This window comes from Dreissena polymorpha, chromosome 3 (genome assembly GCF_020536995.1).
Source record: "Dreissena polymorpha isolate Duluth1 chromosome 3, UMN_Dpol_1.0, whole genome shotgun sequence".
Classification (NCBI taxonomy): Eukaryota; Metazoa; Mollusca; class Bivalvia; order Myida; family Dreissenidae; genus Dreissena; species Dreissena polymorpha.
The window spans coordinates 9,695,048-9,706,990 of NC_068357.1; the positions used below are offsets into that span (position 1 = coordinate 9,695,048).

General features: G+C 31.8%; 1 protein-coding gene across 1 annotated transcript; it reads right to left on the reverse strand.

Moving 5' to 3' along the window:
• Positions 1 to 859: 859 nt before the first annotated feature.
• Positions 860 to 11,173, reverse strand: LOC127872956 (coiled-coil domain-containing protein 42 homolog). The gene is made up of 7 exons (XM_052416475.1): positions 10,978 to 11,173; positions 8,683 to 8,902; positions 7,374 to 7,531; positions 6,369 to 6,561; positions 5,745 to 5,915; positions 3,266 to 3,382; positions 860 to 2,892 (listed from the first exon to the last, which is right to left on the reverse strand). The coding sequence occupies exons 1-7, from the start codon at positions 11,067 to 11,069 to the stop codon at positions 2,746 to 2,748; spliced, it is 1,098 nt and encodes a 365-aa protein (XP_052272435.1). The 5' UTR covers positions 11,070 to 11,173; the 3' UTR covers positions 860 to 2,745.
• Between the last annotated feature and the right edge of the window lie 770 nt (positions 11,174 to 11,943).

Genomic DNA, 11,943 nt, shown 5'->3' on the forward strand with positions numbered 1-11,943 from the left:
TCTGCCTTGATTCTCCTTTTTCATGGTAACAATGAATGTATTTACTTTTACACTATATTTAAAAGTGAAGTTTTTTTTAAACCTTTTAATCATATGATATTTTGTCTAGCATCCAATCTGTTCCTTTCAGGCTCAATAATTTGCCCTAAATATGGGTATTGTAATCTCAAAATGGTTTATGCATTTTGTCACCAATCAAGTCAAGAGAACATTGCAAATATTTTTAAGTTCTGTTTATAAAAATATCTAATAGCCAAGTATGCACATGTAGAAGTATGTATTTTTTCTTAATTTGCTTTGTATAAATTACTTATGAAAAGTTTTTATCAGCTTTCATATCATATGTGACTTGAAATGTGCATTTTTGATTCGAGTTATACACCCTGTTATAAATATGTATTTTATTGTGTGATGTAGTAATGTTCTGCTTGAAGATTGCTTTGTTTGATTTTATTCATGGTTGTAAATTTTGAATCACTAAATTATTGAGATTGTTGATGATTAAAAATTCGAATGTACAAAAAATAATTCTTTGTTATTTGTGTAAAGATATAAAAAATGGTCTCGATCTTTGTTACAAATTGTACATTTGATATGGATTTTTCTACACTTTGGTTTCCAAGAAACATGTCCGATAACAATCAATAGTTTTCAATGCTTGATCTTGGTCTTGTATTTTCTAAATAATTATACACCAATGGCATCCTTTGTTACACTATCGCTTGTAAATGTACTGATCAATATTAACAAGTGTTAAATACAAGACAGATTAAAGTAGAAAATTTAGCTTGCTTTGTTACAAACTAGTTTAATGAATACATAAACACTATACAAGGTATTCATTGATAAAAATCAAAGATCCGATATGACGTCATTTTAATCAATAAAAACGTGAATGTAAAATTTCATATAACAAGAGCAGCCTAAATAAAGTTTAATAACGTTAACATTTTACGTAAGTATTATGATAGAATTCATCACTAATCACTTATAATGCTTTTGTTACATTTTAGTGTATAGAATGAATAAGTTTAAATGGATTTTGATAGAGCATGTTTTTGCTTGTGCATTTCACTGTTCATATTTCCACAATTATTCAAAACAATCCCTCTGCCCATAACTTCTATTGAATAACCCACACTTGATTTCCTATTTTGTCTATGGAAAACATGCATTATATTTTGTTACATTTGTCATTTTTAAACATATTTAATTCATGTTGAAAATTTCAACTGCTAATTGTTCTTATCACACATTTTTATTAAAACATTGATTCAACTGAGACAGTTTGCATACATAATTTTGTATTCATACTTTATTAAATCTAAAGACAACAATAGTTTTATATAAAGAATATAACCTTGATATTTCAAAATGTCATATGTGGTTTATTTGTACAGAAGAAGATGTCACAATGCAATAACTCAAAGTTATTTATGTAATATGATTGAGCAAATAAAGCTTTACTTTTTACAACAGCAGATAAAATTGTCTGATTAATCCATTCTTAACAAAAAAATAATATTATAGGGCACTTTTTTTAATGAAAACCTTCACAGAAATCTTGTATAAACAAGTGTTTAATGCAAAGAAAATACACAAAAAAATCCTCAAAAATAATTTCTTATAATTTATTTTATAACACTTCTGATTTCATTGCTTCAAATTAATGAAAGTGACAGATATTAAAATTCCAAGCAATAAAAAGTACTTCCTGTCTTTTTTCAAAATATTTGTATTTGGAATATTCATACCAAAAATAAATTAGTCAGATATTTCTGTGTTTGTCTGTTTTAAAAAAGCTTAGATATTACTTAAATGCAACTGAACTACAGCATGGATGTAGTAACAAAGACATAAACAGAACACAAGAAGACTTGGTAAAAGCAATAACAAAGTCCATTGTAGCAATGAATTGTACCCATTAATGGTTGAGCAACTATGATAATAATTTATACAGAAACAAAAAATACCTTCAATTTTCAATAATGTCAGCTACTCCTGAATAACATGTGTATAAATAGTTCTTGAAAGTTGTATGATAAATTCTAACCTTATTTTAAATGTGTAGTGTAATTTAAAAACATATAGAATCAAGAATTACTATGGCTACCCACTCTGTAAACTTCTAATAGAACAAGTTCCTCTAATAATGATAAGACATTTAGCAAAATATATTATTTAAAACATAACAAAATATGTTATAAAAACATCACAGATATGACAACCGTTAGCAATGGCAAGCATCATTGTACAGGCACCACAAATAAACTAAACACAAAAAATAAAATTTCCAAAAATAAAACTCAGACTTTTCTCATAAATTTATCTCTAAAGCTGATGCTAAAAATTGCCTTTTACATGATTACATTAATACTATTTCAGAAATGTCTCCAGAATGTACATCAAAATTATTAGGTTTGCCAGTTCCTTAAGGTGTGCCAGAGAGATACCAGAATAGTTATCTGCAGAATTTCTATTTGGGTCCAAAAACAGCAACATATAAAAAAGAGTCAGAAACTGTTTAATGTTCATTTGTTTCAGAAGATTGATTGAGCAGTTTAAAAAGAAGACAAATCATGAAACACTTTTATTTTTTTAGCACTGAGACAAATTTGTCAACATTACGGCTGATTAAAAAGGTTAAAAAATACAGCCTACAATAGGCCAAAAACCAGTAAGGCACTCAAAGTTTTATAAGGCATGATATAAAAATGCATAATGGGTGTAATGTTCAATGAAAAGCTATCCATTTATTGTCACTTTCAAATTCTTTATAGTTTTTGATTTTTTCGAATTTTCTGTGCTGCCTCTTCTACTTCCTGTGGGAGTTTCCTCATCCTCAGTCGGTTGAGCCATTATGGCCACGTCGGCTCGGTCATTGACATAATCCTGAAGGGTAAAGTTAGGATCTTATCCTCACATCAAGAAATCTATGTGTGACCTTTCATGTTTTTTTTTTGGTTTATGGTTTTGGGTATGCTTAAAATGATATTTAACATAAAAAGTTTTGAAACAATATTTTAGTGTACTGCACTAGGCTGATATTTGAAAGCTCTTTATGGAAATAAGGGCAAATCAAAAATTTCTTATGCCAAATCCACTGTTTTCTGCATACAAAATGACAAAATAAAAGTAATTTACCAATATTCACCACTTTAAAACAGTTTAATAAAAAATAAATAAACACGAAATAAACAGAGACCTCAGAATTTTGTATATTTAAAGAATTTACTTAATAAACTTTTGCAACTAAGTTCCTTACTCTTATTTTCCTGAGTTTCTGGTCGAGGTTCATCTCCTGTACTGGCACGTCCAGACGTTTGTGGCAGATCTCTGCTATATTGTCAATCGCCATCAATATCACACCAAGCTCTGTGCGCTGAAAGATAATACTTTTCAGTCTGGCTCTGGGAAAACTGGGCTTATTACATGTGCATAAAATATCGCCCCAGATCAGAACAGGCTTATCAGGGACAAAATTTTCCACTTGAATGCTATATTTTGTTTCAAGGAAATTTGTTCTTAGCAAAAATCACTTTTAGGAGAAAGGTGTTGACCCTGATTAACCTGTGCAGACGGCACAAGCTAATTTTGGACGACACTACATACATGTATTACGCCCTGTTTTCACAGAATGAGGCTCATTTATAAACATGACAGTTAACATCATTCAGATAAGGTTAAACTATTAAACAAGATGTGGGTGTGTTTAGAGACTTGATTGATAAAGTCCATGAAGTATTAAAGCTTAGTAGCAAGTATGATAATGTCAAGGTCAAAGTGATGTCATGTGATGTGCCAATGTTTATGGTATTCAAAGACATCATCCAATCAAGTGTCAAAGCTTTGTAGCAAGAGGTATTAATGTTCTACAACACATGTCAGTTTGGATACATTGCACCTTCTGGAAATCAGAACATTTAATGGGCATTTAACCCAGCGGCATAGGCATGGTATTTAAAGGACATTAAATACACATTTAATTCAATTGTGTTTTGGTTTCACTTCTTTTTCTGCATCTTTTTATAAAATACAGTCCAATCTGCTCAAGCGACCGCCTCTTAATAGCGACCACCTGTCAATAACGACCGTATCGATTTCCCCCCGAACGATTTCCTTATATATTAAACCTGCGAATAAAGCCCGCCTGCCAACGACCAGCGAATAATTTGGATTTGAAAAACAGCATACATTAACTTATTAATACATAAAACGATATTTTTCAGCATTTTCTATTAAACATTGTACGTTGTCATCGGTTTGAAAAAAAAAACTTGTATTCCTTAAAAGAGGCTGACAATGACCACTTCAATGATAACAATTAACAATTTAACAACTGTCAATAAAACAATGGCCGCCATTATGCTGTGATAGTCATGTTATAAGCATCGTACCAATGCACTGGTCAGTCGCTATGGAGATATTGGCAAGTGTCAATTTACTCAACTCTATAGCAGTTTTTTGTTTATTTAACACACATTGAAAATTGGTAGCCGTCTGCTTCTTTTATGCATTTGACAGTTTGTCAAAAGTGTAAGAAGTTTCCTTTTTAGTGACTTGCGATTAAGGTACTAATTGCTGAAACATATAAAAGAAAAGTTTGGGGCCCACATCAATTAGTCATTAGGGCAATTTACGGTTTGTTACAATTACGATGCCAATTACACAAACATTTTGATATTCATTCCTTTCTAAAACATTTCCGTGATAATACATGCTAATTGTGTTTTGTTGCTACTACTGGTATGTTGATAATCTGCCTGGTATCTTATTCTTTTAGGTTTTGAGATTGAAAAAATACATGTAAATATAACAAGAGCACCTCATAACTGGTGCCACACACGGCTGGGAAAGCTTGTCAAAAGAATTTTTTTATTTGAGGTCACAGTGACCTTGACCTTTGACCTAGTGACCCAAAATGGGTGTGGCGTGTAGAACTCATCAAGGTGCATCTACATTATGAAGTTTCAAAGTTGTAGGTGGAAGCACTTTGATTTTAGAGGCAATGTAAAGGTTTTAGCATGAAGCCGGCGGACGACGAGCAGGCTATGACAATACCTTGGGTTTTCTCCGAAAACAGCCTCGCTAAAAACAAAACTGTGTTTCCAATCATTTATTTCATTAATTTATACATGCATTAGTTTTCCCTTATTCAAACAATAGAGCACATACGTAGATAAGGTACCTGATAAAAGCCTTCTAGCATACATGTATTTTGCAAAGTTTCAATCGACCCTTCCAATAAAGACCACCTGTGAACAAAGACCACAACGACCAAATCCCTTGAGTGGTCTTTATTTGCAGGTTGGACAGTAGGTTTTAACACTTTACCTCTTAGATACTTATTTTGATGCATTTGTGGTCCCTTAACAAGTTTAATTTAATTAAAGACCTTTCTTACTAGATTCAAGATTTTAAAGCTTCATTTCCAACCCTCAGATACTGATCAGCAGCAAACAGCATAAAACCTGAACATACTGTAAGTTACTGGTTTTATGCTGTTTTGCACAAAGCCATTTTCAATTTGGTTCTAACGGGGAAACAGTTACCAAACTTAAAAAAATAACTAAGTACACACTTAATATATTCTAAAGCCTACTTATTTTATGTCAAATTGTATTTTTCACAAGCAGTTATACATTTTCAACAACTTAAGAGTATTTCTTGTAAAAGGGATCTTTTCTGCATTGCATGTGATTCAGTAAAAAACAATCTTACAGAAAGTCAAATAATATTATTACCTTTTGCCTCATCCCTCCTTTGGTTTCATTATATTTGTTTTCCACTTTCTGGTTGTGGGCACTCTCCACTTCCTGTACCTGTTGTAACCGTGACAACTCACTGTTGATGGATATCACCTGCTTGTTGTGTTCGTTCTTCATTACATCCAGTTCACCCTTCAAGTCTTCCAGCTGCAAGCAGAATGAAAATTCAATGAAATGTTTCTTTGTAGTGAAGAGTTCACTGGGATGAAATATTGACATGACATGAAATTTGGCGAATGCCTCTCTTTTGCGTCCAAGCAAAACGAAGGTATTTGAATTGAATACATGTAAATAATGTAACATGGTATGCACGCATCGGGCACTGTTCCTATTTATCAAATTGTCAAGCACAATCAAAGTTGGCTTTTATTTAATGAAAATACAGTGGCAACCTCTATCATAAAAGCAACATCACACGACTGATAATATCTCTAATTTTCCAAACAGAGCTTGCAAAGCAAATTTAATAGTAAATTGATACATCAAACATAGTTTGTAATGAATGTCGTGACAAATCTCAAATCTACAGAGGGGTAAAGAGCCAAAAAGGGGTACATATGGAATGTATGCATACATATTTTGAAATCTTTAATTTCTTACCTCGTCTGACATTGACACCAGCTTATTGACTAGATGGACATTAGAGTCACTGAGTGTGCGATGTCGAGACATTAGTCCTTTCATCTTGTCATCGGAGGCTGCCAGATAATCTTCTGGCATTACGTCTATCACACGCAGCAAGTAGTCTTCAAATTTCTTGTAACGGGAAACCTTTCTGTCTAATCTTGACAACCTGAAAACAAAATAGTTGACGTATTAGTAAAATTTGACAGTTTGTTTTCTTGTGCAGTAATTAACAACTGCATTATATTGACATTAAATGACAAATCTTGTCTTGACAAAAACAGTGTTCATGCGATCTTGGTCTCAGTAAGTATCAGATAATAAATCCTATAGCTATTGTTCAATTATACATTAGCATCGTTGAAGATGGTTTGCTTTAACTATAATTTTGAGATTATAAATTATGTACTGCAAAATCATCATTATTTGTATTTCCAGACGAAAAATTATTCACCATGATTACCCCAGGCGTGAGAGACATTATTATCTAACGTAATCCACTCAAACAGTAGTACAAACATATCCATGTCTGACAGAGACAAAGTCCAAGTTTATCTTTTTCATAATCAGAAATCCATGAATACAAGCTTCATGGAATTGTCAATATTTGAAACTCCACAAACTTTCATGACATCAAATGATTTTGCAGTAACTTTTATTCACTTTTATTTGTTTAATTCAACCTGAATACATAATGACGACTTTGCTTATTTTATATTGATGACACAATTTGTTTGGATATTTAGCTGTTTGCAAAAGTATTACAGTCATATCAGGTCATATCAGGGCTAGGCTGACAACTGCCCTAGGCCAATCAAAGGTAGGGGGATGGGCTGACAACTGCCCTAGGCCAATCAGAGATAGAGGTTGAAAGACCGTTGAAATGATTTCTTGACCAATCATCACACAAGTATGTGGCCGGGCCAGAAATCGAACCTGCAATCCCGACTGGTTTAATATGGTACCAAATTGAGTACGTACGTTTCTTTGAGCTGTTCTAATTCCTCTTCCAATTGTTCTAGTTCTACTGTCTTCTGTTCCTTTAACTTGACCTCTGTTTGATATTTCTGAATAGCTCGCCGTCGTTTTGCCTCATTTTCTTTCAAGAAGGAACCAAACTGAGCAACTCTATCTTTCATCTGTGACACAAATAATCAAAGATATTATTTTTTCTTTCCAGACCAATACATTGACATTTAACACATTCACATTTCACAAGATAAAATAATATATAATATATATAAATATAACAATATTTAGCAAAAAACACATTTCTGTTGATAAATAAAACAAAACAGGTAAGTTTAATTAAAGGGACCGTCAATTACAACGACGAAGAAAAGAAAAGTTGTAAAATACTGTATTTTTTTACAATTATTTGTTCATATTGATTAAAATATCACGACTGGTAAGTTACATTACTTGAAAAAAGTTGTAAAGTTTTCATATTTTCAGTATATTCGGTAATAAATTTTACTGTGTATGTAAACCCAGGAATGCAAATTGTGCATGCGTAGTGAATTGTACATAATTATTTTATATATAAAATGATCAATCTACTTGCATTATTTATAGTGTGTATATATATTATGTCACCTAGTTTTGCGATGTACTTTTGATTTCACATTGCAAAAATTTAAACCCCAAAGTGAATACTTTGGTCACCTGAATAACCCTGCTAATTGGAATTAGCAACAAAGTGTATTTTGGAATAGATCACTCTTGCATTGGCGCACACTTAAACACACATGGACTTTCATTTAGACTCAGGACTTGAGTAAATCATACTGATGTTTTGACCAAAATATTAAACCAATACCTGGCTTTTTGTAATAAACTATACTTGCACTCTTTCATAGGGTAGCATTAACTTAATCTTTCTGAAAACCCTGACTAACAGGGATTAGCTTTATGCCCTGTAACATGATTCTTTAAATGACAGGGATATGCTAAGACCTCTCAAATGCACTATGCAACATGATTCTGTTTTCTTTCCACCAAACATTACAAATGTGCTTAGCACTTTTACCACCACAAAGGCAGTAATTGGAATAAATCATTTGACCACGCCAGTCTGAATTCTTAAACTGTTACTCAAAACTAAGTAATTATTACAAGACTGTCTTTATAAAAAAAGAATCTTAGCTAAAGCCTGATTTAAATAAAACACGTGCAGGACTTGCGCTAATTTCAATCACTCCTATTAATGTTTAGACCAGATTCTTAGCCAGGGCTATTATGGTCATTCTATACAGTAATGTGCTAAATCTTAAGAATCTTATTTACTCACCTTCTGCTGCCTCTTTTGTATTTCAATCTGCCTTTTTGCACATGCTTCCATTCTTTGTCGGAACTCATGGCGCTTTGCTTCTAGCTCTGCCTGTACTTTGTCAACTTCAACCTCTTTTTTTAACAGTAGCGTTCTTTGTAATGTGTTAATGCCAGTCTCAATAAGTTTGTCCCCTGTCTCCTTAACGACTGGAAATGCTGTAATGTCATCCTCGTCATCTCTGAAAATTGACAACCAAAAATAAGTTAGTTAGAATTTTCCTTTTTTTTAAATTTCTGATTCTGACTCTAACTCTGACAATGTTTACCTGGGAACTTGACTGACAGTCTGATACAAATAAATATGCAGAAAGATACATAATAACATTTTGATTACATCAGGTTTCGCTCATACAAAATACAGCTGATTTACAAGGTTATAACATCCTGACTTTTGACTCATACAATATGGTCACATGACAAAGTATACAACATCTCTGTTTACATATCGAAATAAAATTAACTAGTGAGCTCATTTCACTAAATATGTAGGTTCTTCAAAAAAAAATATAGATGCAAATTTCCCATCAGTTAGCAGGCTTGACTCAAACATAAATCCTATTTTAACAGATCAAAAATATTAAAATGAAAGCTTAATTAAATATGAAAATTCTTAAAAAAGTAACTTTGATAGATGGGCACTGTCCATCCTTTATGAAGGGCTCAATATTCATAGTAGTCAAATCGTCCGGGACAACCAAAATATTTGTCTGAACAAGTCAAAAAATATTTTGCTAGTCGGACATGACAAGAAAATCAAGGTTATCTTTCCCTCTAATGAAGTATAAGAATATTGTTTTTAAAAAAATCCCGAACTTTGTCTTAAATTTACTTATAAAACTTTATGACATGTCAACGTTAATCTTTAGTATTTCAATACTTACACACTAAGCTGTATTCTTTGTATTCTTAACATGGGCTTAAATTGCTCAGTTCAAGTAACAACACTATTGCAGTTAATGCTCTTAGACTTTTTTTAAAAAACATCATTCTTGCTTGCCTTTTTTAAAGTCTGATTTGGGTAAAAATTGTTTAAAGTTTACAGACATTATGGAGTTATTGTCTGTTTTGTCTGTTTATAAATGAATATTTGTTATGCGCAATAAATTGCATAATTGGCTTTAAATTATTTAAAACAGAACAGAACAGAACTTTATTTTCACCCAAGTATATAACATACAATATGGGCAATATAACAAAGTACAATATTAAGTACAATATTGAGACTTCCGATAATTTTTACAACAACAACACATATTATACAGTGAGAGTGGGGGTATGAACGGCAGAGTGAATAAATATATATGAAGACAGTGAATTTATAGAATGAAGCAACACCAATACTCATGCATAGTGGTTATTGCCTGCGAATGATGTAATTGTAAGTAATTAATTATGTAGCCCAATATGTTGATGATTCTAGAATAATTAGATCTTTAACCTTAATTGTGCGGTGATATCTTGTGCACACGGCATTTTCTTTAGCACGCGCTGATTCGGGAAGCATTTGCTAAATGTTAAATTCTTCTTTTTTAAATTGCAGGTTTAATTTGTGAGATAAAAGCAATATGTCCCTAAAGCAATTCTTACACTTTTGTGATATATAATGTATGTTGATAGATAACAATGTCAGTAAGTATTCATCATTTGTTTGTGTTAATTAAACTGAAAGATTTAGAGACAAAACATTGGGAGATACCTTTCTATAAATCATGCTATGCTACCAAATTTGCTGTAAAATTTATTAACAAACTTTGGACGTTGATAAAGTTGCATTTAAAGGACAGGAAAATTAATGTTTTTGTCAGAATACATGAAATTTTAGAGCACTAGTCGAACATGATAAGTAGATTTTAATGTGAATGTTGAACCCTTGTAGGTAAATTTGCAAATGCTGTTCACATTGTTCACAGATGTAATTGAGATGTTCTGATTTTAAGGTAAAATAAATGAAAACTCTTGCAGAATATTTGTCAATTAATTGTTTAAAATAAATAAGGTGATATTAATTGGATTATAATTGATAAATAAAATATCAATCTATTATGTTATAAATAGGTCAAGTGTTTCAACGAGTATGCATACAATAAACATCGAACCAGAAAGTTCACACATACATTCAACAGTCAATGACCTGTATAAACGTACCAATGTACTGAATAATAAATAATACATGCGAGAAATCGATGCTAATTGGCTGTTTGCTGTAAATAATTAATTGTAACTTGTTTAGCACGCGATGCGTTTTTATGCAAACCTGTCATGCAATTGTGTGACGAATATGTTCTTCTTTTGATTATCTAAATCCAGTTCAAATAACTTCTGACGATCTGAGACCGTTTCAGCCATTATTCCTCAATAAATTGGCTGCACTCTGCGAGTTTAAGTATTTATCGTTTGCTGTTATAACTCGTCCGCCATTGTTAAACAACTTTATGCAAATCAGCGCACCTAGGCGACTAGACTGTCACGTGACTCGAGTTAAATCAATATGTAGATAATTTCCCGCGAAATGTAATAACGAGAATGCCACAGAAAAGATAACGAAGTTAAAGAATCATAACGTTAAAATGATTATTGTGCATTATTTATTTAAGATTGATTTCTTTAATTGATTAGTAATTAAATTAATTAATTGCTTGTACAATTGCAAATTTAAGAACACTTTGACACTACGAGACTAATTCAAGTCACTTATAATTAAAATTTGTTTTAATTTATTTTAAAGTTGATTTTCACAGTAACGGTAAGCCACCATTACACTTAAAACTTATGTTGCTTTTGTAATCTCTCTTAATCTTTGTAGTTTACTCTTGTGTGGCCATATATTTCTATACAAATATTATTACGCCATGATTTATTTAATAGTAGTTTAGATTTAAATGAATAAAACGGAGACATGTTAAATGTTTTGAGTTTTTCAGACAGCATAATGATACCGCAGAATTTAGGTCGTTCAGAGATGTTCACATTTTTGAAAAATAAGACGACTTCTCTAACTAAACAGTAAGTAATGATGATATTATTTTATATATAGTGTAAGTATATTCACACGGAAAAGGATATAATTAAACATGTGTCTGCCCTAGAGTAAAAACCCGGAACCTCTTGAAGCAAACGCTAAAACTCTACCACTGCAACACATGAGCTTTTGACTTGGAATGGTAGTTAAAGTTTATGACGTATTTGCTGAATTCTCGATGAAAAGCGTTACAGACGCGTC